At 36.5% G+C, this 27,239-nt stretch overlaps 3 protein-coding genes across 4 annotated transcripts in view; 1 reads left to right on the top strand and 2 right to left on the bottom strand.

The window, feature by feature from the left end:
• The window catches only part of LOC130050762 (orexin receptor type 2-like), a 39,207-nt gene extending 16,583 nt beyond the window's left edge, over positions 1-22,624 (bottom strand). Inside the window, exon 1 of the mRNA XM_056151216.1 lies at positions 21,569-22,624. The gene's annotated coding sequence lies outside the window, so the exon portion shown is untranslated. The remainder of the gene's footprint in view (positions 1-21,568) is intronic.
• LOC125682407 (uncharacterized) lies at positions 973-15,113 on the top strand. 2 transcript variants are annotated; one of them, XM_056151218.1, is made up of 12 exons: positions 973-5,163; positions 5,535-5,674; positions 6,210-6,290; positions 7,004-7,066; positions 7,213-7,296; positions 7,986-8,292; positions 9,707-9,989; positions 10,088-10,324; positions 10,750-10,931; positions 11,628-11,845; positions 12,446-12,610; positions 12,805-15,113. In XM_056151218.1, exons 8-12 carry the CDS (start codon positions 10,144-10,146, stop codon positions 13,061-13,063), a joined length of 1,005 nt encoding a protein of 334 aa, XP_056007193.1. In that variant the 5' UTR covers positions 973-5,163; positions 5,535-5,674; positions 6,210-6,290; positions 7,004-7,066; positions 7,213-7,296; positions 7,986-8,292; positions 9,707-9,989; positions 10,088-10,143; the 3' UTR covers positions 13,064-15,113. The 2 variants fall into 2 exon arrangements, with proteins under 2 accessions (XP_056007193.1, XP_056007192.1); XM_056151217.1 differs by having other exon boundaries at positions 973-5,674.
• Positions 15,042-17,303, bottom strand: LOC125682409 (uncharacterized). The gene is made up of 4 exons (XM_048922949.2): positions 16,261-17,303; positions 15,809-16,042; positions 15,477-15,710; positions 15,042-15,374 (listed from the first exon to the last, which is right to left on the bottom strand). The coding sequence occupies exons 1-4, from the start codon at positions 16,270-16,272 to the stop codon at positions 15,111-15,113; spliced, it is 744 nt and encodes a 247-aa protein (XP_048778906.2). The 5' UTR covers positions 16,273-17,303; the 3' UTR covers positions 15,042-15,110.
• Positions 22,625-27,239: the final 4,615 nt, after the last annotated feature.

The raw sequence follows: 27,239 nt of genomic DNA, 5'->3' as shown, positions 1-27,239 counted from the left end.
AATGAAAAGAACGCAAAGAAAATACACAAGCAGAATTAAATTGGGAGGAGACAGAGATGGCCGTGTTGGCAGAGGCAGTAAAATTTTCCTATACCATACTATTTGGGCACTGCATACTAAATCAAACATATCACTCCATAAACAAAATTTGTTTTTATCTCTATAAGCCTATGTATATATTTTACATCTCTTCTTCTACAAAAAGTAGTTGTTTTATGATTTCAAAGGTTATTATATTTTAAGTGCATGTAGGTCGACACGATACATGTACATCTACATTGTATATATATATATTAACTATATATTTATACTTTAATTGGATAATTAATGTAGACTCGTGGGCCTAAATATGTTTGAACAAATTGAATATGTGTGCATATTTTACAGTTTGGGATTATATACAGGCACGTACCATCGTTTTGCAAAATGACGGGGGGGGGGGGGGGGGGGGGGGGGGGGGGGGGGGGGGGGGGCTGGGACATAGATTAGATGTTGGCTTTTCAAATAATCTTTTTATCTTGCGTTATAACGCCAAAAAAAAAAAAAAAAAAAATAAAATGTTTTGTCCTATCTGCAAAATCCTAATTCGGAGGGGGTGGTAGGGGGGGGGGGGGGGGGTGGAGTGGGTGGTGTTGGAATCTTTTGCAGTGATTTTCACAATTTTTTCTCTCTCAGGTTTCATTTTCTTCAATCGTTGGGGTGCTAGAGTCTTCTATTATGAGTGCATCAAAACATTTTCCTAGTACAAAATTTTAAAAAATCGTATTGTTAAAAAAAGTGGAGTAGAAACGCAAGGTGACCCCCTCCCATTCACCCCGATCTCTTAAGACGGGATATTTTTTCAAGATTTAAGATATACAATGGAAAATAGTAGATCTTAAAGTCACTGTTCATAAAATATACATACACTCCCGTAAATCCACCCACCATACGATTGAGATCGAATTGAATCGGGCTCGCTAATCATTTGTTCCAACTTAGTCATAGCGGAAGTTTTGAAGAGATTTATAAATAGCTTACATATAATACAACAAAGTGAATGTTCCCTTTACGGTGGACTACTTTACAAAGGGATTTGGGAATAATACTGTGCGTTCATCATTCGTGTACAGATAGACACTTGTGAAAGTAATCATACAGTAAAGGCAAGCCATAAATTTAGTAGTTTTCAAAGGGAAGTAACCCTTATGGCCTTACATATTTATCGTTGTAAATGTCTAAAAGCATCCTGTCTTGAAAAAATCGATCACGACCCAAACTCGTCAGTAAAAATTCCATATATATTTACAAACAGCTAACAGTTGGCCATGATTTTTGCTTACGTAGATACTTACGTGAGGGTTAGACCTGACGTAGTGTTTCTACTAGTTAGTAGAAAACTTGCGTAAATTCTAATCTTACGCCATTTGATGAAACGGACTTACGTAAAATATTTAGTCTAGTCAGAAAGTTACGCCAAACTAAGCTTACACAACTAGTTACGATGTTTGATGAAACGGCGTCCTGAGTTTTGAGATTGATCATTGTTCGTTATCTTTACTTTTTCATCATTTCAACAATCATTGAATATGCGACATGCTGACTTTAAAGGTAATTGTTGAAACCCTTGCGATGTCCTATTTCTCAGTAGCCTACCTCGGTTTGAAAATTAATCACACGCATACACACTTTCATGCATCAAATCCGTTAGGAGACATAGCATCATCAGGGGTCGAAATTAACTTTTTCTACCACAGGCTAATTTTAGCCTGTGGGTAAAAAATCCACAGGCTAAAATGAAAACCTACAAGCTAAAATGAAAATAATGAAGCAGTGCTCTTTATATATATATATATATATTTTCAATCAATGAATTTCCCCATCATTACTGAGCCTATAGTGGGTCAACGGGCAGCGTTTGGACAAGACACTAAGTTACGTAAGTCATATGGTGCAATGTCAAGGTCTCTTGATTATCGCACCTCTAACAGTCTAATCCACAACTTGTTTACCGCAGGTCTAGATCCAGTCTTCCAATTTCATGCCACATCAGGGTTGTCATTAGTGATTTTGTAAAGCGAATACAGGACTCGTGGTTTTATAAGCAGCACGATCACGAGTCCTATGACTTTTTTGATAATCGTCTACGCGGTGAGAAATGCACCCGTGTCGTCGCTACAACCCGACCTCAATATGACAATAAATTTAGATAGGACATTCTCATGATTCTGATAAAAATAACCACCGGAAGACTTGGTAAAACATAAACTCCGATGTTTTTGTAGATAAATGAATATTAACAAAAACATCATACTTGGAATTATTCAATTTAATCACCCCTATAGGTGAACAGGACTCGTGGCACATGTCGATATGCGATGTCCGATCTCTAAAGCATTTGTTTGACTCCGAGTTTCTTAAAAAATCATAAAAGAAAAATCCGGATAAAAACGGTTATTGAAATTGGTCGTTCATGTAAGCGTTTGTATGATTCAGAGTGCAAGTTTGAGAAAAGCGAATAGCGCATCACCGTATAAAACGGATACGATACGATCATAGTTTGTAAATCACCACTCGCTAAGATTTTCGAGTGTTCATTATTTTTACTCGCTATTTTTCAAATGTACTCGCATTTTGCGAGTATTTCTCGCTAATTTCGAGCCCTGATCATATGCAAGTGATAAGCACTACATGGAAGTTGACGATAGAGAAGTTGTAGTCAACCCACCTGTCATAACTTTGAGAACCGAAATTGTACCAATTTGGGTCGAGCTTCAAAATCTGCTTCATTCATCGAAGATATGACAAAGATCGAAGGAATGATTTATATTTTTTCAACACATCAAAACTCCCTCTCTTCCGCTTAGAAAGGAATTGATGTTCTCAAGCGATTAGACAGAGGACAAGTGAATGGATTGATTGAATATTGTTTAATGTCCCGCTCGAGAATATTTCACTCATATGGAGCCGTCACCACTGCCGGTGAAGGGCTGCAAAATTTAGGCCTATGCTCGGCGTTTATGGCCAGTGAACAGGGTGGGATCTTTATCGTGCCACACCTGCTGTGACACGGAGCCTCGGTTTTTGCGGTCTCATCCGAAAGACCGCCCCATTTAGTCGCCTCTTACGACAAGCAAGGGGGTACTGAGGACCTATTCTAACCAAGATCTCCACGGGATTGGACCAGTGAGATCGTAATTAATTTGTGCTAATTAATGTATCTATACATATATGTAGAAGAATCTCAATACTTAAGTACTGTGCATGATTTTGAGTACGTATACATATTAGCTGAAAATAATCGTAATCAATATCATTATACATATTATTATTCCTGTATAGCCACTGTCTGTTGTCCTATTGAATTGCAATGTATGTACATGTATGTTTAGTCACAACACGTGAAGAGTTTAGATTAATTTTTCGCTAAGAAATCTCTAATAGTGAATTTTGATCACATTGAGGACTCTCTATTTATAAAGCATGGAAATAAAATTCAGATCAGTCTTGAGAAATTGACATATCATTAAAACATCATAGTTCATGATTTCATCTCCATTGAAGAGTTTCTATACACAATTGAGCTGCATTATTTATATGTGCTTTTCCAACCTTTTAATATTCGATGTGGAATTGGAGTGCAATGAGTGTATTTTTTTTTATTTGTTTAAACTATTCAGAATTCAGAATACGTTCCTAACAATTTGATGTCTTTGGAAAAAGGAAATACATGCTTCATGCAATGGCTATATAGCCAGAGCATGAAATTTTGAATAGTATCAAGTAATATAGATCTATCAATGCACTACTAAATAATGATGAATAGAGAGACACCGCCAATATAGAAATCTCTCTCTCTCTCTCTCTCTCTCTCTCTCTCTCTCTCTCTGTATATCACTGTTCGTTATCTTCACTTTTCATCCGTATTAACCATTCTCAATGCAATATCTTTTTAAACAAAAAGTTTCATCATGGTATTGATTATCCATTGATATCTACAAATTACTTCGTAATGTGATTTGTTCTTTTAAAAAATACTAGTTACGTCCATGTGTTTTAAAAATCTGAACAAATTATTTAACACAAAGCTCATAGCTAGAAATATTCCAGAGGAAATATGCACGTTTAATACGTTGCGCATAATGTTAAAACTTCTTATAGGTTTAATGATTGATTGAATATTATTTAACGCCCCTCTCGAGAATATTTCACTCATACGTCACCAATGCCGATGAAGGGATGCAAAATTTAGGCCTATGATCGGCGGTTACGGCCTCTGAGCAGGGAGGGATCTTTATCGCGCCACACCTGCTGTGACACGGGGCTTAGTTTTTGCGGTCTCATCCGAAGGTCCGCCCCATTTAGTCGCCTTCTACGACAAGCAAGGGGTACTGAAGACCTATTCTAACCCGGATCTCCACGGGAATCTTATAGGTTCAAACATCAACAATTAATTTTGGTGCTAGGTGGTTTAGACCGAGGAATTTTTGTCTTTTTCAACACTAGGTCTTCATGGCCTTTTTATGCACCACTTTAGTTTCCAGTAAAGATTCATATTGTATTTTATCTTATCGCATTTGGTTTTTGTAACAATATTGTTGCTGGGAGAACGCTGTTGTGTATTACTTTTATATATTGCATTTCTAGTCAAGATGCGGATATGTCTCCCAGCCAATTTCGTTCTGTATTTTTAGGACACACATGTTTCGTCATTTGAAATAAATGACAATTTGTTTACACCTTACATGTTTTTTTTAAAGGCCCACTGTGACTCATAAAGGGATAAATAAAATTTTAACAAGGCTCTCGCAATTTTTTTTCCATTATTGAAAATATAAACTTTCGAAAATTTACAAAGTTTAGAAGTAAATAATTCCGGTAATAAATCAAAAAATAGAATTTACGTCTGGTCCAGCACCAAATTACAGTTTGTTCCGCCTCTAGAAAAACACGCATGCGCAGAGGACTTGTAAACAATACAGCATGGCGTCTAGAGCGGGTAAGCGTCCTGTGGGAAGACCGAATTCTTACCGACTCGGCCAAAAAGAGAGCGAAAAGTGAAATAAATAAATCATATTTGTATAAGACTAAGATTTATCTCGGAGATCAATACGAAAGATGGCAAGCAAAGAAGGAAGAACTCGGAGAAACGCACGCAGGACTGGCGAAGATTCTACTTGACAGGTTGGTTTTGAAACTTTCTAAATGTAAAGTTATTATTTGAGGATAAACCTGGATCGATCGGTGGTAAACATTCTTTAAAATATTATTTATAAACCCTCTGCGAGTATTGTGTTAAAAATACTTCATATATCTCCTTAGGTGCTCAAATTATGAGTTTGCAAGCTTTTCGGGGGCCCCCAAGGGGAAATTTTTGAGAAAACAAAGATATATAGATTTCAACAGTATTTTATTATGATAATTCACAATAGGATTAGACAGCAGGCACTGCCTATACAAGTCTTCACCGTTGATATTATATTACTTTGATTCTGTTATGATTTGTAAAGTATAATATTCATTTTACTGTATTGGACACTATTCAATTCAAATAGACTTGTAACGGACAGTGAAACAGAGGATGCAGACTCAGCTGACCAGTCACTTACATTGCAGAAAAAATATCAACGCCTATATTAAAGAAAAAGCTACATCTCCTCCCCCCAGATGTATCAGAAATTTCAACAGCTCTAAGGTAGGTGTATACATTATTACAGGCAACTGAAGAACGGAAAAAAATCTAAATTATGTGACTCCCGACTGACCACCTTCATAGCTTGTTCTGCATAGTCAATTTGTACTTTCTGCAAGCTTTTGAGACAATCATTTGTGAGATATTATAGGTACCTGTTGTGTGGATAGACTTGTACATATACCCCCCCCCCCCCCCCTCCCCTTAGCCAATGAATAAACGAATATAAAACCAAAAACTTATCTTAAAACTGGCTTTACAGAATGACCTAGGGAGGTGATAGGTGGGGAAATCACATATTTGAGGTAAATTTGTGATTCTATATTTACTGTTTCATTAGATGGAGGGGGTATCCACATTTGAGGTGGCTGTGAATACTACATTAGTCCTTAGACAAATTCGCCCAAAAATATTGATCTCACCATAAACCAAGATTTTAAAATTATATTTTCCATAATTTTATGTGTATATTGGTCATCTGTTAATTTTGAACACTTGCATTTGATTGTTAACTTATAAGAGCTTCATTTTTATGTAGCGAGAGTACTGATACAGAGAAGCAACAAGAAGTGGCAAAATCTTCTGCTCCACCAGTAACCAGTCAACAGGAATCTCCTGGGTATGCAAACATTTGTTGACTTATATTGTAGTCTATATTTGATACAATTAGTTCCCTACTAGCTTCACCTTTATGTTTCCCCTCCAGTGGTTGTCAATCACACAGCAGACTTATGGTAATGTGTAATGGTAATGCATTGTAATCATTACATTTTTTTTTTAAAGTAATGGGGTGTAATGTGTAATGCACCCATTTTTGAAACACAAGTAATTATAATGTAATGCATTACTTTCATAAAAATGCCAGTAATATCATTACTTTTCAATACATTTGAATTACATATCAACATCATTACTAACCCCCTAATTTAGACCTCTTTGGAAATAAAATGTGACATTACTACATGTATTTGAATAAACAGCAAAGTATTTGTTTAGAACAGATCTTGATACATAGTCATAGTGTGATTGACAATCACTTTGATTTAAATGTTTACTTCAAATAAATTGTGTTCATAGATTTACTTTGTATTTTTTTTTCATTGTAATGTGTAATGTAATTCATTACTTTAGCAAAGTAATTGTAATTTAATTAATTACTTATATGAATGAAAATAATGGTAATTGTAATGGTGAAAATTCCAATGTAATTGTAATTTAATGCATTACATTCAAAGTAATTGACCCTAGGTCTGTCACACAGTACATTTATATAAAAATGAAAAATATATTGTCAGTATTTGTACTTGACTTGTCTTTTGATTAAAATTGTAGCCCAAGTCACAAGAAAAGAAAACTCTTTGATGATAAAGAAGTTTCATTCATCAATCCATTTGAGTAAGTAATATTTTGCCAAGTATATCCTAGCTATCACAATCATTATACTTACTGGATTATCAAAAATGGCATGTTTCAGATAGTATGATACTTAGCAAGGATACACATTATGATATGAATAACACATGAGCTATAAAACTTTTCAGTGTAACAATAGATGTAACAGAAGAAAGCAGCAGTGACATAAATTCTGACGAAGAGTATGAGCCAAGCTTTAATGTGACTTTAAGGTACCGGTAATTGATAATTATGTTAAACTGATTCAGAAATTTATCATCAGAGTTTAATTAACTCTACAGTTTTGCAATATGTAGAAATGAAATTCAATTGATTCTATATGATCATTTTTGAAAGTTTGACTCAATATTTTCGATACCCTTTAAGTCAAGGGTTGGGTCAAAACCTTTAAAAATGAAGCATCCTCTACAAATCAGCTTCACTCAGGGACATCAAGCAGCAGTTAAACTGAGGGTATAATAATGAATTATGACAAGCAAGGTTGCATTTTCCAGAAATTTGAAATTTATGGCCTCCGAGTCTGGGTTTTTGATGCTTTGGTGTGGCTTTATGGCTTGTAGAGTGAATTTTATGGTTTAGGGCGGTGACCAAATGGGTATTAGTCTGTAATACAAATGCATTTAAAGCATGTGTGATTTAACTTTCCATTTCAGAGTTGTTTTATGTTAGTCAGGTGACCATTTAGGTCCATGGCCCTCTTGTTTGACCAAAGAATTGTTTATTTGCAAATTGGAAATTAATACATGTACCTTCTTTGTTTTACATGACATGTTTAACTTGTTTTTTTCTCAGCTTAATTTGAACAGTAAAATTCTGTATCGGTGAAAAAATGTTCATTATGATAAGCTTCAACTTTTAGAATATATTTTGATTTCAATTTATTTTATTTTTTTTTTTTTAGACCAAACAACATGTTTGGTTTGGAGGAAGTAAGTTTAGAGGTGCAGGAGTTTGGAGTGGAGGAAGTAGAAGGAGATGAAGAAGGGGGTCTTCAGGAGACAATTGAGGAGACAGGGTCTGGTGTCACAAAGATTAAGAATGTCGAAGAGATGCCCATATTAACAAGAGACGAGACATGCCTTGTGTATTAGAGGTGCTTGTTAAAGTTGGCCAATACACACATCGACTACAAATGCAAAGTGAAGGGTTGCAATTCTCCTATCTCACTGCGCACAGGGAATATAGGCTCAGCTCTGTATATTTTCTGGGTAAGCATTCCATGGTCTTTGACACTAAAAAATATTAAGATTTTATTTTGTTTTTAGATCACCTGAGCTGAAAGCTGAAGTGAGCTTTTCTGGTTGTCCGTCTGTCTGTAAACGTTTTACATTTTTAGGTCACCTAAGTAAACTCAGGTGACCTATTGCAATTGGTTGTCGTTGTGCGTTTACCATTGTTAACTTCTTCTTGATAACTACCATTCCAATTCTTTTCAAATTTGGTCTGAAGCATCTTTGGGACAAGGGGGACATAAAGTGTAAATTTCGGAACTCCAGCACCACTGGGGCCCTAGGGGCAGGGCAAAAACTGTACAAAATTGACTAATCTTCAAAAAAAAAAATGTCTCTACAACTGCACATGTGTAAGAAAAACTAAATGCATGGTGATGTAGAGCGGGAAGGTTTCTACCAAAATTGTAACTTTCGTGATCCCCGGGGTAGGGGTTGTGACCCCAGGGTGGGGCCAAACTTGGTATATAGTGTTTATGTGTTAAACAATTAAATAACATCTTCTTTAGTGTTATTGATACTAAATTGAAACTAAGTGGATATTTAGAAAAAACAGGTAGTCCTTTACCAAAAGTGTAAATTTCATGATTCCTGGGGTAGGGGTTCTGACCCCAGTTTGGGGCAAAACTTAGTAAACAGTATCTATCTGTAAGTTTGCTGATACTATATAAAATCTAAATGCATACTTAGGAATAGCAGAAAAGGATGTACAAAAAAAATGGTAATTTTACACATCTTGTTTTATACTGTTGATGAATATCAGAATTTAGCTTAGATATTCAGAACAGGAATTTTTTTTTCTTCTAGATTCCATAACCCTTTGGAGTTTTCTTTGTCTTTTTCACTAGTACTCAGGTGACCGATAAAGCCTGTGGGCCTTTTGATTTTAGATTTCATAGCCCATGGAAGTAGTGATACTTTTTCACTAATATTCAGGTGACCGATAAGGGCTGTGGGCCTCTTGTCAACTTCTCCAGAACCACTGGGTCATTTATAATCAAACTTGGTCAAAAAGCATCCTTGGGTGAAGCGCTTTCAATTTTATTCAAATGAAGGGTCATGCCCCCTTCAAAGGGAAGAAAATTCCAAAAATGCAAAAATAGTGTGGGATCAGTTAAAAATCTTATTCTCAAGAACCACTGGGTCAGAAAAGCTTACATTTACATGAAAGCTTCCTGACATAGTGCAGATTCAAATTTGTAAAAATCATGGCCCCCGGAGTAGGTTAGGGCCACAAAAGGGATCAAATTTTTACTTGGGAATATATAGGGAACATCTTTAAATAATTGAGCCAAGGTGACACAGGTGAACGATGTGGACAATGGGCCTCTTGTTTCTTTCTTCATTTGCTATTTCTGATGAATATTACCCTTCTTTTAAAATTATTTTACAGGAATGCACCCAGAAACACTTGGCACACAAGTGGTGTTCTCAGCCATTGCTGAATAGAAGACTGCATGGAGGGGACTTGCAGATCGCTTCTGCAATTCTGACCTCTGGAAACAATTATGCAAAAGTTAAACTTTTTGCAGATTTCTTGAAGCTTTACTTCCCTAGTATTTCAAAGTTCTCAGCTATCCAGAGAACATACTTGATACCAACCATCAATACATTCTGGAGAGAAGAACAACTGGGCACAGTAGAGAGTTTGCAGGGACAAGAAATTATTGCTCTTGGTATGTATGGTAGTTGTTTCTTTATTAAAAAAAAACATACCTTATACAAGTATATAATATGAAATAGAATATATATATATAGCATACTTATTGTGTAGGTGATGGAAGGAATGATAGTCCAGGGCATAGTGCACAGTACTGCACATATTCCATAATGGATAACAGCTCCAAGAAAGTAATTTCCATCATCACCATGGATAAAAGAGAGACGGGGAAGAAGAGCACTAATATGGAAAAGGGGTGCTTTTTAAAAGCTATGGAAGACCTAAGAGATAATGGTGTTGTTGTAGCTGAGGTTGTTACCGATGCACATTTGCAAATTGGAGCAGTTATGAGTAAGTGCCACTTTATAAAGATTTCACTTTTGTTACTAAATCACTATGTCCTGTCAGTATTGCAGATACTGAGTTAAGGAGGTGTGCTACACCAGAGAAATTTGATGTAGATGAAAAAAGGAGGATATGTACAATAATATTCTGTAGTTGAAAATTTTCAAATTTACTTTATTTTGTCAAAAAAATACAATTTTAGTTGAAGGTAATCTGAAAAAAATTTAAAACCCCTGCTGGACTCGAACCTGCGACCTACAGTTCAGCAGGTGGTATTCTAACCTACTGAGCTACTCGGCTAGGTATTTAAATGGAAAAGGAAAAAAAGTTAAATATTGCTGATAACTATTTTTTCATCCATGTTTTTAAAGGAAGTCAGCCATTATGACGATGTAGAGTACTACCTTAAGGTTTGGGTTTTTTTTCTTCAGAGAACAGATTCCCAGAAAGAAAGCACTTGCATGACATATGGCATGCTGCCAAAAACCTAGGCAAGAAGGTAGTTGCTGCTGGACAGAGTAAGGAATGCCGACCTCTCCTAGAGTGGAGTCGTGACATTATCAACCACTTTTGGCATGCTTGTTCTTTGGCAACTGATGTTGATAGCTTTATGGTATGTTTCTTTTACATTGCAACTAATTGGGGTGGTCCCCCGGATGAGACTGCAAAAACTGAGGCCCCCTCAAAGGCTGTATATGCTGACAGAGGCCTAAATTTTGCAACTCATCGCAGGTGGTGATTTTTTCCTCAAGAACCACACAATAAAAACTAAATGCATAGTGATGTAGAGCAGGAAAGCCTCTACCAAAATTGTAAATTTCATGATCCCCGGGGTAGGAGTTATGATCCCAGGGTGGGGCCAAACTTACTATATACTATTTATGTGTATGTTTGCTGATACTGTATAAAATCTAAAAGCATACTTAGGAATAGCAGAAAAGGATGTACAAAAAATGTGGAATTTCACAACCCAGGGTAATGACTTTGGGATGGGTCCAAATTAGTCATATCTATTGATGTTTTTATGTTAAAACACCTATTAAAGCCTTTCATCAGTGTGTACACTTTAGAGGGCAGTGAAGTTTTAAGAACACATCTTGTTTTATACTGTTGCTGAGCATTTGAGTTTAGGTTAGATATTCAGAACATGAAATTTTGTCTATATTTCATAGTATGTGGTAGTAGTGATACTTTTTCACTATTATTCAGGTGACCGATAAGTCCTGTGGACCTCTTGTTTTAGATATAGAAAGTTTTGAAACATATATCTAGAACAATAATTGACAAAACAATTTTCCTTGTGTTTCAGGAGATATGGTGTGGTATTGTTCACCACATTGTCGGGGAACATGAATGGAGCATGTCCTATAGCAGTAACTTCTATGGGGAAAACAAATGCCAGCATGGTCCACTGGAGGGAGAGCAGAAGGAGTGGCTGGAGAAAGGCAGCCCTGCACACAAGGCTCTCATTGAGATTGTCTTCAACAAAAGACTTCTGAATAAGATACCCTATTATGTAAATTTCAGGTAAATGTTGTAATAGTCATTTCAGATTATTGTTCAGCATTGTAAGTTACCTAAATACAGTAATTCAGTGGTTGGAACATTGGTTTTATAACTGCAAGGTCATGGGTTGGAGTCCCTCACATACCATGGGTGATTAAACCTAAGACAAATCAAGGGTAGTTATGATAGTTATTGTTCCTTTGCCAAGTACTTGGCATTGAAAAGCAAGAAATTCATGGTTTTTGGATCAGATTTTCATAACCCCAGGTCCTGTGTCATGACAAAGTTTTCGATAATGGACATTCTTCATGGTCCTGAGAGTCGTGTAGATGTTTAGATTAATATGTGGCACTTCATGTATGTCTGAAGCTGTCTCAATATGATTTGAAACAACAAACAAAACCAAAATTATTCAAACAATGCATTTGTTGCACAATATATCTGAATCAATCCCTTTCTAATTTTAAACCAAAGAGCAGGGAAAAAATTGCACTTCCTAGTGTTTTACAAAACTTTCCTACTTGTATTCTGCAAAACACAAATCTGATTAAAATACTAAATTCTCAATATATTTTATTGGATACGCTGTAATTTTTAATTCGATACTACTTCATTTTTCAGAAGTACAGCAGAATTGGAGACGTTCAACAATCTTATTTTAATGTATTGTGGCAAAAGGTTTGCTTTTTCCCCACCTGTTTACAGGGCTAGAAGCCAGTTGGCTGCATTAGATTACAACAACAATGTGGACAGGATGGTGAAAAGAAACTTGGATGGGACAGTGCAGTAAGCATTTTAATTTACTTTATATACGTGTATAAAAGTTCCATTTGATTATTTCCAATTCAAATGATGGGGTGGTTCAAGCTATTTCCTAGTCTTAAGTTGTGTAATGGGCTTCACAAAATTATTTGGTAGCGGGTGTAGTAAATTTTATAATTCATATGTAATATCATACCTCTGATTTTTTTCTATAATAGGCAACACAGAACATTCAACAAAAAAAGTGGCCGCTGGAGTGTAACACCAGTAAAAGTTGAAAAGAGCTACAGACACGTGGACATCATAATGGAAAGAGTGGTGGCTGCCCGTCTGAATGACCAGGAAGGCATGAGTCAGCCTGTAGTGTTTGACATTGATGACCCACGCCGCTTGAGCAGGACCATTGCCCCAATTGATCCAAAGCCAACGACGGAGTTGCTCGAGGAGAAAGTGTCACGGTTTCAAGCAACAGACTAATCGTGAACATTTGCAAATGTAGCTTTGTTAATATTTGTATAATTTAGTATAGTGTGTAAACACGGTCACCTATGCATACTTGATTTTGTTAAACAACCCAGAAGACTGATGTACTGGACTACTGGTGCTTAAAATTGAAATTTCTGATATGATATCCATGACAATGTGCTTATAGGAAAACTGATTTGAAATAATGCTAACAAAAGTTTTAGGAAAATTGTTTGTGTAGTTGAATTTTGATATTTCTAACATCGATATCTTAAATACTATGGATATATCCAAGGGAGTTAGAAGGACAAATTACTTCTTTATGTATAACATCAATGTCTTGCATCCTCGGAAATCTTTTTCTCTTGGCCCCATCAAGTTAGAAATTTGACAACATTTATCAAATGTCTTTGTTTTTACAAAGACATCATGCCATACGTCATATCATAGTCTCAATCAGTCCATTAGAATTCAGGTGTTATCTTGGTTATCAAATAGTCTACAATTTTTAGCATTATCGTGTACATATCATTTTAGTGTATGTTTTTCCCCCCAGATATTGTCATGTTTATTAGCTAGTCTATGATTTTCATGTATTCTCTTAGTGTGTAATTTCTGGAATTACCATGTTTGTCAGACAGTCAGTCCATTACTGGATGAATTCAAATATCCTTATGATCTCAAATTCAATACTATTTTCATATGATACGCATATAACTACGGCTGTGGTACTAAGAGGTTGGACTTCAATCATGCACTTTTCAGCAAAATGAACCACAAGTATCAGTATATTGCAGCTTGTCACAATTGATCACCATGAAGAGAGGAAGTTGCCTATTTGTCAAGATCTTAGTCTCAGTTAATAGGAAAACAGGCAGAATACGGACCGAGCTATTGGGGCTAAGACCATTAAACTTGGTACACATACTCTTCATGCCAAGTGAAGGTCAAAGGTCATACCATTAAATAGCAAGAAAACTTTGTAGGCAGGATGCAGACAGATCTATTGGGTGTAGGACAGTCAAACTTGTTACACGTACACCTTACATAGGATGCCTATTGTTTCTCTAGGTCTCCGTCATAGTATAAACCATGTTGTTATTGCCCTGAAATTTAGTCATATGCTTCCTCTTGGGGGGATAAGTTCAGTTGGATTGGTGCACCATAACCTACATTAGGGATAAAAGTGGGTCAAACAGTTTTCCAGACTTTTTATCCATTCAGAGTAAATTATGTAATTGCAGTTCCAACGGCCATGTAGAATTGTGCACAGGTATTAGCAAGATTGTGTATTTACATTTTATAGGATTTTGTATTAAATCATGACTTTGGAACACACACAAACTTTTCGTTATATGAAATGAAAAACTAATGTTGGTATACAACTATATTTTTAGTCAACATAAAACATTGTAGGTCAGCAATGTATATGAAAATGCCTTGGCTGAAGGCAATTCAATTCTTTAATGAATTGAGGCATCCTGATGCTCTTGAAATTTTAGGAGCAATTCTGGTTTGTTAAATGTTGGCTACATTATGTATAACATGGTAGACGCAAATCATTTTTGCCAACTTTACTTAATATTGACCTCAAGTTTTCGAGACTTTAATTGACATCTTGAAAAAGTCTGAAAGATTGTCCATCAAAATGTGTTCAGCAAGCATTGCAGAAGATTTCTGAGTCTGGTTAAAAATTCATGTCTTGAACTTGACATGTTCCAAGTTGTCGTGCAAGATTTCAAATTACGGTATAACGTGACAGTCTGTTCAAATGGAGAATGTAAATATATTTTCTCCATATGTTGCTCAAAAACAAAGATATATACAAGACTAAATTTTGGTTAATTTGGATTACACAGGTTCTGGATAACAATGACATACATTTATTACAATTGTACTGTAATTCGAGATCTTGGCATTTTACAATGTATTGGTCAAGATATGTTTCCCCTCTATTTGATGAAGTTTACAAACAACTTGATGCATATCATTTTGTGTTGATACTCAATATCCAGAAAGTTTAATCAGGTTTTGGTACAAGTAATAAATAATTTATATTTTATTGCAATCTGTTATCTTTGAAACCAATGTAATGTCCATGAGGGTCAGGAAATTTGTCTCTGATACGCCACACACAACAGCTAGGAATTACACGTCTATCTCCAGCTCCCAGTTTCCCATGATGCCAAAGTACAAATTGGCGATATCCCGTGTGGCGATTGGCTCTGTTTCTATCTGCATCTTCTGGCATTGCCAAAATATCTTGGCGGTAGAGTCTTGCCAATGCAAGAACTGCCTCGTCTAAAATGAGCACCCCGAAATCCTAAAATATACACATGCAACGGAATTGTTACAAAAATATAATTACTAAAATATATGGTACACAATAGTAAAATTAATGTCAACCAGAGTGCCTAAAACGTACCGGCAATCTAGAAATACAGTTATCAGGATTTCTTTGGCAGCAGACTTTCTCCCTAGGAGTTGGCATGTCTCTACAATGAGAGCAGATGCACCATGATGGTTGTACTGTTCCACCCCCAGAAGGTTGAAATCTTTGTTCAGGCTCCAAAATACTGAACAAGTACTCTGGGTTTTCCCTCACAACTCTTTTAAGGGTGTCCCTCATCTCATCAGGTGATAGTGCATCTACTTTACTCTACAGAGATGTATAGAAACAAAATTTCAAACACGCTTCAAAACGATTGTAGAAAATTTCAACTTATACAACATTTGCATTAAAAATTATTCTTGTACCTCAATATCTCTCCTCTCTGCTAAGGCTGTTGCTGCCATCTCTACTGGTGGCTGGACCCTCCTTCGTCCCCGCTTGGTTGGTGCTCGGGGATGAGCCCCGAGTGCAACGTCTGGCTCTCTTTGCATTCTGGGCCGTCCTCTACCTCCACGAAGTTTCCGTGGCCTACCACGTCCCCTTGGCGCAACTGGTTGCGGCGGTGAACTACTACCGGTATCCGATTCGCTTTCTGAGACCTGTGAGAATGAGTAAAAATACATTATTTAAATATTTAAGTGTTGTTCGTAAATATACGCAATTTTTTCAGAAACATTTCCCGCGAAAATGTCGAACCCGTCGTGGACCCCACTAGTTCGAAACATCCTAAATCGGAGAAAACATTTGGTGTATTATCAATTTTCATGAAGTAAACATTGATATTATTAACCTGTTCAAAGAATTTCAATAACCTTACCTCGGATTCCATTTTTCTTGACTGCAGTAATTAGCGTTTCTTCTTTATCTGACAATGTTTCCTAGCACAAGTACCTGCCACTCTCTATCACGTGATACAAACAGATATGGTAAAAAGCGAAGCGATTCGTAAAACAATTTTATTTCCGGATGATCTTTAAACGGCCTTTACACTGTGGTAGGGGTCGCATTGAATGTCTAAAATATTCAGTAGAGTTTAGTTTTCCATAGCTCTATCTTTTTCCATTGTAAAACAAATAAAAATAAAACATGATTTTGAGTCATAGTGGGCCTTTAATGATTTACATGGAAACAGAGCTGTAATGTTGGCTTGGATTAAACAACAAAAATTTAACATAAAAATTACTATTATCACTTATACTCATCTTTTTATAATCATTGTAAATTTAAAAAAGTTACAAATACGCCAATGTTATAATTACTGCCAATTACAAATTATCCGATACATTATATATCTATTTCCTCGAAAATGTTCACGAAACGAAAGTATGAGCAAATACAATTCTTAAAGAGGCTGAATGAATTATCAGGAGAACGAAAATAAACTTTTTCAGACGATATACATGTACATATATGTTTTCTTTTATTTTCCCCAAACACATTTCTCTGATAAGTATGGTAAATTAATCATACCATTACATATAGAAATAACGAAAGAAAGAAGACACCGTCTCACTCTTTATTTAAAAGTATAGGCAAATATCAGCTACAATTTTGTTTCTAAATCCTTTTAAGTTTGTAATATTTGTTCACTGAATATTTGATATAGACAGATTTTGAAAACAATAAATATATAATAGGATTCACTGAATACTTAACCAACCAAGCAATCCGTGCTGCAAATATCATACCTATACACTGAATTTCAGTACAGCATACTCCGAAATAGATCATTATAACTATACGGTCAACTTAGGGCTACATTGTTTATATATTATTCCTTGAGCAATTTCTGTTATTCTACTGTTGAATCCAATGGCCCCTGGCACCACATTGGTGATAATTATGCGGTAGTATCCGAGGATATTTTATCCCAAATAATATGTATACTTTCTTATATATATATATATATATATATATATATATATATATATATACAAGATATTTTGTATTGTAATCCATTGTGAATTTTAAATTGATATCCAATTCGTTTAGAATGTTCTTAAATTTATTCAAACGAATTGGATATCATTTTAAAATTCAAAATAGAGAGTTGGGTTAACACGAATCCCTGGATATACCAAAAGGTAGTATCACGTGTCTAGGAGTAAGCATACCCTGTCGACCGGTCACACCAGCTATAAGCTCTATATCTTAATCAAACAAACGGAGTTATCCGTATTGTCAAAATCAATGTGCCATGAACGGCCTAGTAATATGTATGAAACGCGTCAGACAGCATTTGGCCCAATTACATGTATTGGCAAACTAGATCGTTATAACGACCATAGAATTTGTGAAATGCTGACTTTAAATGAGACTGTAGAAACCCCTGCACCAGCAACTTGTTTGTCAGTAGCCTGCCTCGATTTAAAAACTGATGATACGCAGAACAATCTCTTGCGTATCGAATAAGTTGAGAAATATACCTTTCATAAACACCGTATACAGGTGATAATGGAATATTGCTACATAAATATGGAAAATTGGCGATGGAGAGGCTCTAATCATCCCGTTGTTAAATTGCCGTAAATAGTTATTTTTAATAAAATCGTACATGTTAGTATGAAACAGAAGTGGACGACTCTGCGGTGTCTTTTATTTCAAGTTCACAGGGATATATCGAATCGAAATACGAATGAAAATGATTATTATTAATAGATAAAATGTCGATATATTCAAATGTCGTATTGAAGACCACAGCTTGTCAAAACACCATATTTTACTGTTATTCTGATTAATAAAAGAATTGGCTTTATGACCATGACCTGACCTAGGGTATGTTAAATTTACCTAGAGAAGCCATTGTGCTAAAATAAACTTAATATACAGCACAACCAGCCGCAAGACATCTGACCTACTGCCCGAATTGATAAGTGACCTTAACCTAATATCTGAATAGACTAGTAGGTGTGTCGAAGCTTAACTGGCTGCCCTGTAATCCCTCATAGGCTGCTTAGCAGCTGCAATGACAAGAGTGATACAAGTTTAATATTTATTAATTGGATCAGAAACAGGATGCAAATTTACATATATGGTGGAAAGGGTCGCATGCAACCTTTTTGTGGGGAACTGGGGAGACGGCCAGTGTGCCAGTTTGACTACCAAAGTAGGGGCAACACAGGGGGCCCTATGTGGACATAAGTGCCCGAACCTGAACGAGTCCCCACGTTCTAAGGGAGGTAGAGATCTCTGCGCATATCACCGGTCTCCTACGTGCTACCTGGTTTAATTAGCAAGTGCGGAGCAAGCTTGTAGACCTTCCTACAGTTGTCGCAACATGCACCAGCCTGTAGCATCCCCTCCCTTAGTAGGAGGTGGATGTGGCCCCAGCTATGAACTAGCTGAGAGCCCCACGAATTAAACTTTAGCAACTTATGCAAGAAATTAGTATTTTCTATGAATATCCACTGACCCTTGACCTAGTTAATGGTCGTCTGGAGGGTACACGTGAAATACCTGCCCCCTGCTTTAATAGTAGGTGGGAGGAGAGCCGGTTTTGGCGCAGAATTAGTGATCAACTACCCCAATGCACTCCCCAGTCCGCCACAGACATTGGAACAATGTCCCCCACAAAAATTGATATTAGTATGTTTGTTTTTCCTTTTTTCTTCATGCATACTTGAAATTGGAGGCACTTAAACAGTGGGGTGGGCGACGTGCACCCTCGTCGTCGCCCAGGGCCCGCAGGCGCGAGCATTTATCTCTACGCTCCCCTCTCCGAACCCCCTGTGCACTCTCAAGCAATGGTTACTAAGACCAAGTTATCACCAAATTGACACATTTCGGTAATCGCTCTCAAATTGAAGATTACCTGCATTCCCTGTAATTTTCGTAGGAATATTTAAAACTTTCAGGATTTCCGACCAGTAATTAGATTGAATTCTGAAGTTGATCATTGCAAAAAGTGTAACCTCGAAGGTAATAAATTAACAACAAGGTCATCTCAATTCTGCGGGGTGGACGACGTGCACTCTCGTCCGTCACCCAGGCCCCCTGGAGGCACAATGGGAGAGCGTTTATCTCTATGCTACCCCCTTCCGTACTCTCAAGCAATGGTGACTTAACCAAGAGGTCACTGGTATCACCAAATTGACACATTTTGATAGTGATTATGAAAGTTGTAAATTATTTGAATTTCCTGGATTTTTCAAGGGAATAGCTAAAACTTCAGGATTCCTGACCAAAATTAGACTGAATTCTGAAATGACCATTTCAAAATGTGTAATCTCAAAGGTGACGTAAGATTAGCAACAAAGTGGTCGCAGTTCAGGCGGACTATAAGACTTGTCAGCTCTGAATAACTCCTATGATGGAAAGCAAAAATTGGACAAAATTTCCTAACACCAATTTAGCAAACCATCTTCCAGTCCTACTGGAGGAAAATTACGTCCCATAACTGAAACTGGTATACTTCTAAAGGATCCCGATTGATTTTGAAGAGTTTCAGCAGAAAATTCTAGAATAATTTTGAAGTCTGAATTCCGCCAAAAAAGATCTAACTACAAATCCCAAATACTTCCGTAAAAACTAAGGTAATGATAGCAGAATGGCACATTGCTAAATACCATTTTCGACGATTCCTAAGATAAAACAATAAACTGTAATGGATCAAACTTTTTCGACCGGAAATTCCTCATAAATTCGTCAAACTAATCCAAACGTTCCAGAGCCAGTGAGAATTAACCCAAACTCAGCTAAGAATTAAAATTAAGACCGATTACTCGAGCCAAAATACGAAAATTACCCAGCCCATTAACATCCCTAAGCCTCTACCCTCAAAGCCACGCCTCCTCTGAAAAAGTTGGATAACAAAACATGACACTTCCTGACGTGGTTTCTCAACTGCTGGAACCATACAAACTCCAATAAATGCCTATTGAATGAATTATGGAAAGAAAAATCCAACGCCGAATACATCCGAGACAAAACCAGTCAATATTTACATGAAAATGGAATGGAGTGGGATTGACTTAAAGTTAACCAAACAATAACTTTTGGTTAGGCTTGGCATTGAGAATAAACAACAACGAACCGATCAACAATCTGTAAGTCCGAACGTAAATTGAGATTGTGTACAATTATCGGAAACAAAAACTGCAATTAAATGCAACTAATGATATGGAACTAGGGTCTCTGTGCTATGGAAAGTGCTAAATATCCAGAGAACGACAAGGTGAGAATATACTGCGACTCGTACGCTGTGATGCTGGTTCTAGCACAAACCTGGAAAGTGTGTACGAAATAGCATATAGCGCTCCACGTCACGTACGTTATCGGAATCATCTGTAAATTACATAAAATAAAAAGAGGTAAATTGCTGAAATAGCAAGTATACCACGTAACTGCATAGGAATGTTAATGATAGATAAGTACTATGAAGTTAATAACTCTGCATAAATTGACCGGTGAGGTCCTTGGTACCTAAAATTGTGATCGTGCGTAGTAAAAACCCGTGAACCCCTGTGGCCGTGAATAGCAATGACTACCCTGAAACTTGGGCCCAATGATGCCTAGCAAGTAAACCTAACGAGATAATGTAGTGGTTGACCACATTGCAAATTGAACCTCGTGGTAGGTTGAGGTCCGAGCCCCTGGTCTATGCAGTGCCAACATGGCACAATCAGGTATACCTGAACGTTATCCAGGTTCATTTGGGTATGTCATGTAAATGAATAAATACAAGTAACACGACATAATGAACTGATTGCAGAATGGGACGAATTAAGAGTAAGCAAGCCTTGGAATTTGTAGCGTGATCTGACTATCTGGTGCCCTTTGCTTGACCGACTCGCTAGCCATGCCTATGAAAGGTAATGAAACCTACGTTAACCAAGTACCTTGAATCATGAATGGCATTTTGGCCAAATAGATACAATCAAAATTGTGCCATAGGTTTGCCATTGGGATACATAATAATAGAGCACCGGCAATGCTAGGTATATCAGGTGGTGTAGGACATGACCAGGATATGAATTTACATATGGTGGCTGCCAGAAGATACATACAGAAACTAAGTCTGAATATGGTATCGCCCTATGGGCTATGTTGTGCGAGTGCTTTACGACAGCCGGTAGAATTTGAACTAAGTGAATATGAAGGAATATCAAAAAAATGCAGCGACTCACCATGTTGACCTTTAGAAGGGATGGTAGCCTTCGTCAGGGATTAGACGACTATCGCCGGCTGAATAGGTACCTCCTGCCTTCAGGGGAGGGGGAGGACCAGCGTTGTCGTGCTTCACTGCCTGACTGGTATGCCGTCCTTGTCTCGAGCTCCAGTCCCGTGGAGATCCCGGTTAGAAAGGTCTGTGTGTGGTGGCAGGATAAAAATCGCTCCCCGCAAAGCGTCCGAACACAAGCCAAAATTTGAAAACCCATCGCCGACAGTGGTGATGATTCTATTCAGGTTGACCTTGAGAAAGGCGAGTAGTGTTCCCCCGGGATTAAACCTCCATCACAGGCTGAATGGATACCTCCTGCATTTAAAGGGGGGGAGGTGTGTGACTATAACGTTGCCGTGCTTCACTGCCTTGTCCTCCTAGTCTCGGACGCAAGTCCCGTGGGGATCCAGGATAGAAAGGTCCACAGCATCCATCGCAGTTGTAACAGGTCGTCAAATTAAACCGCGGGTCCGAGTCACAGGTGGCACGATAAAAATCGCTGAGGCTCCCCGCTAAGTGGCCGAGAAAACGCCTAACTCAGGCCAAAGTTGATCAACCCATCACCGACAGTGGTGACGATTCCATTGTTGGAAGCGATGTTTTATTGTATTGCTTATAGGAATTAGATAGGTCACAGTTCGTTATCTTCACCATGGACAAAACAAATAATAAAAAAAAAAACAATCGATCGGTATTGCTTCTATCTGTCCCTTTTTTTCTTTTTTCTTTGGCTTCATCCTGTTGCTGTACTGGTAAAGGATTGTTTGGCTGCGTATACGATTGCACGATGTTAATAAATTAGCTCGATGGCAATGGATTGTCATTAAGAAAATCATTTTTCACAATGTGTTGAATCTAAGGTTTGAGCAGAATGAAAAGTTAACTCGTTCCCCGTTAGGCGGAATTGTAAGAGGCAAGATAGTTCGAACCAGGTTTATTTCGTAAACGGTACGAACTGTATTAGCCAATCTTAATTAATTGTGGACTATTTGATATGTATCAAATAATCTTGATTAAGTGAAATTAGTGTCGCCAATTTCAGCCATTTTTAAATTGATGTTCTTGTGTTCTCTAAATTTTGAAGCAAAATAATGAAGAAAAAAAAGAATACAGCAAAAACTCACTGAATTTCTCGAAACAATAACTTTAATATTAAACAAGAAATGATAAAACAAAGAATTCCATATTTTATAATTCGTTATATAAGATTACACTGAAAAAAATATGTTAAAATTCCTTATTTCTTTAAGGAAAACGACTGATGTTTACACAGATCTCTGAAAAACAATGAATAAATTTTATATTAAACAAAAAATGACAAAACAAACAATACCATATCTTTGAATTCATTATGCAAGATTGGAATGAAAAGAAGAAGATTATGACCGATAAGTATATTAAAATTCCATATGGGGCGGGGGGGGGGGGGCTGATTTGTACACAAAAAATCACAGTTATCTGGAAACAACGAATAACTTTTATTTTAGACAAGAAGCGACAAAACAAAGACATCATTAGATATATCTAACACTGGAAACTACACATATAAATATTTAACAAAACCAAATCAAATTTGAACCAAACCAGATATGAATTATATTTTTAAAAAAGTAGTCTTGCAAAACGTTGTAATCAGAAAACTGCATTATCTAGACGTAAATCCATTTTTTTAAATAAAAAATATCAAATCGTCATGGTGACGATATTTAGGTCACATTTCAAGATCAAACAGCATTAAGTGTGCATTCTCTCGAATTACATCCACGAATTAATGGAGGCGCTGGTAGGGAACATGTATTACATTATGTCATACTCTCAGAATGTTTGCTACATTGTACATTAAATGTTTATACCCTCACTTTCTTAAGAATACTGTTGTCCAAGTCCATCCGTCAACCAGACCGTCTGTATGTCGTTTTTATACGACAGTCTTGTTCCCAGACCCCCCCCCCCCCCCCCCCCATATGTTTTATGAAGTAGCCAAAACATCTTTTGTGATGTTTGGTAGGGTCTTGTAGATTTGCAATAAGGTGTCGGAATTTTCATTCATCCCGGAAGCAAAGGTTTTCTGTACAAAATTGTGGTACCCAAGACTCCTCTTACATATCGCACAGTAACTAAATCAAAATTTGGTACTTAATGCAAGGTGAAGATAACGAACAGTGATCAATCTCATAACTCCTACAAGCAATACAAAATAGATAGTTGGGCAAACACGGACCCCTGGACACACCAGAGGTGGGATCAGGTGCCTAGGAGGAGTAAGCATCCCCTGTTGACCGGTCACACCCGCCGTGAGCCCCATATCCTGATCAGGTAAACGGAGTTATCCGCAGTCAAAATCAGTATGCCAAGAACGGCTTAACAATCGGTATGAAACACGTCAGACAGCATTTGACCCAATGCGAGGTTGTATTGACGAACTAGATCGTTATAACGACCATAGAATTTGCGAAATGCTGACTTCAATCGAGACTGTTGAAATCCCTGTACCATCAACTTGTTTGTCAGTAGCTTACCTCGATTTCAAAACTGACTATACCCAGAACAAGCTCTTGCATATCGAATCAGTTGAGATATATAAACACCATATGCAGGTGATAATGGAATATTGCTACATAAATGTGGGAAGTTGACGATGGAGAAGCTGAAATCATCCCGTTTGTCATACAGTTGAGTTGTTAGTTTGCCGTTAATGTCTACTTTCAATAAAATATCTAAGTATGAAGCAGAAGTGCACGACTCTGTGGTGTCCTTTATTTCGAGCTCACAGGGATATATCAAATCGACATATGAATGAAAGCTATCATTGTTAATAGACAAAACGTCATCGATATATCTAAAAGTCGAATTGAAGGTCACAGCGAGAGATTTTTTCTTCTCACGTAGAAGTTTTTGAATAAATTCTGCTTCATATGAATATAAAAACAGGTCAGCTAACAAAGGAGCACAATTCGTGCCCATGGGAATTCCAACAGACTGTTGGAAGACCTGATCACCAAAGACCACGAAGATATTGTCAATGAGGAACTCTAGCATATTTTTTATTTCAACTTCACTTGAGTACTTGTGCGTGGAATCAGAGTGGTATTTAACAAAGTAAGTTTTTGAATGACTGATCACTAGATATGAATATTTCCGTTTTTGTTGAAGAAGCAACTGTCTATGATGTCAAAAAGTCTAGTCTTTAATTTATCGTGAGGAATGGTCGTGTATAGTATTGAAAAGTCATAGGATTTAATGCTATTGACTTGGGAAAAATTCTGTGATTTCAAGTTTACTAAAAGTTCTTTAGAATTTTTTAGAATCCACATTTGATTAACACCACTTCTGGCATATGTAGTCGCACAGTAAGTTTGAAGTTTCTCCTTCACAGCTGTTAACATTTTCGTGAGGAGCAACGATAGGGGGTACATGCACACCAGGCACGTACTAATAATCAGGTTTTTCCGTTTCCAAACTAAAATGGTTAATGCATCTATCACTGGTACAGCAATATATCAGGATAATGAAATAATCATAATGATAATGATAAAATTGGATTTATATAGCGCCTTATATGAAACAAATTAATCTAAGATGCTATACAAGGGTAAGAAGAGGAATGCAACGATAAAACATAATTAAGGTAGGTCCCTAGTCCTGGACCTACTTGTGATTTCTCAAAAATTTGAGTTTAGATACTTAGATTGTTCATTTCAGGGTATGATAAAAACAAAAAAATGGGGGGTTGTCAGTATAATGAGTAAATTATGGTATTTTTATTACGTGTACCCCCATTTGTCAAACGGCAATATCAGAATTCATTGAAGAAGTCCTAGAATATGTCCATAAAATTTTGTTTGAGGTATGATGCTGCAATTTTTTTCCTCAAATATGAAATAAATATATTTAACTAAATAATTAAAAGTGAAATTTTAACATAGTTTCATGTTTTTTAATAATGGTGGTACAAAATTGAACTCAATACAGGCCCTCGGCAGTCAAAAATACGGCACTGCAACACCACTAATATGAATATTTTAAAAATTTGACTTGTGATTTTTCATTCAAACTCACATATTATGTTCATATATGAATGCTTGTTAAAATACATTTAAAAAATCTGCCCTTTCTCAGCATAATATTTTCACAGCATCTCAATTTATATTTACATTTTTGGGCCAAAATAACCATTTTGAAGATGATTTTCACATAACAGAAGATAACAAATATATAACAAGATAACAAATATATAACAAATGCAGAATTGTTTTATTTAATTCCACAAGTGCATGATTGCATATCATGAATTTTTTTTAATTTACAGATAATTTTAACATGTAATACCCCGGCCTGTATATCAATTAAACAAATATGTACCTCTGGTTTTATGTGTGAATTAGATGACAAAAAATGGAAAGAAGATTGGATCCATAGTCTACTTAAATATAAGTGATGGAGTGTTATTGTATTCATTTTACTAAATTAAAAAACATCCAGGTAAATGTAAAAACAGTATAAATCCACCCAATAATAATAGTACGTGAACCAATACTGGAGTTCGATCCGGACATGACGTCACGCTACTAGACCCCTACTTTAAATGAAATTAAATGACAGTATGACATAAGATCTTAGATATATCTGTAAAAGCATCAAAATAAAGCACTATAATATTAGATCGATAGCTAAAAGGTGTTTTGTTTTTGGTATTTAATAATTAAAACAGTCACAGTTTATGCATGTTTGAAACTAAAAAGGTAATTGATAAAAAACGAGTTTTAAGACGTTTTTTTTAATATTGCAAGAGATGTTGACTTCTTGGTGTCATCTGGAAGGTCATTGAAGGTCATTCCAGAGCTGTTCTGCAACCCAGCTGAGTTGGCGTGGTCCGTACTTTTTTGTTTGTTTATTCTGATCTTACTCACCACAAGTTGCGACTTCGATGCTGACCGTAATGATCTACTTGGCTTTCATTCATTTAAAAGACTTGCAATGTATGACGGCACAGATCCGTGGAAGGAGGAATATGTTTAGGTCAAATTATGTGATGACAACAGTGATAATAACGTATGAAACGTAAATTATCTAACTCCATGACTAGTCCAACTGTCGCACATCTTCGGTTGCCCCTATTCCTATAATGTACGTTTATGTATTGCGCGCGTCTTCAACCGTGATCGAAAAAAAAAATAGTTTTGAAATCGAGTTCTATGAATAAAGGTCCATGAGGCTAAATTGATTATACTAGAATATTTGGAAAACAGTGAAGGGTAGTTACATGTAGATATCCCAAGATGCAAGAATTACTGGAAAAATAGCACATGGTATATGTTCAGCACTTACCTCGTTTTGGAAAGATAATGTCTTTAAAACGTATTTTCAAACTTTTCATTTATATATAAACAAATGTAGTTTTTGTATGCATATTTAATAGAGATTAGTGTTTTATGTTGATTGTTTGATTTATTCATAGAATACCATAATTTTGCCATTAAAGACTTCTAAGGTGATGATTCTACATAAGTGATAAAATCTTGCATGATATGCAAAACAACAAATAAACACGGTAACATTAGACATTAGACCGTTCGTGGTCCACTGAATTTGACTACCGATAACTCCGTTTACCTGATCAGGATATACATGTAGGG

The sequence above is a fragment of the Ostrea edulis genome, chromosome 10 (assembly GCF_947568905.1).
Source record: "Ostrea edulis chromosome 10, xbOstEdul1.1, whole genome shotgun sequence".
In the NCBI taxonomy this organism is placed as follows: Eukaryota; Metazoa; Mollusca; class Bivalvia; order Ostreida; family Ostreidae; genus Ostrea; species Ostrea edulis.
This window is presented reverse-complemented; position numbering and strand designations above follow the sequence as displayed.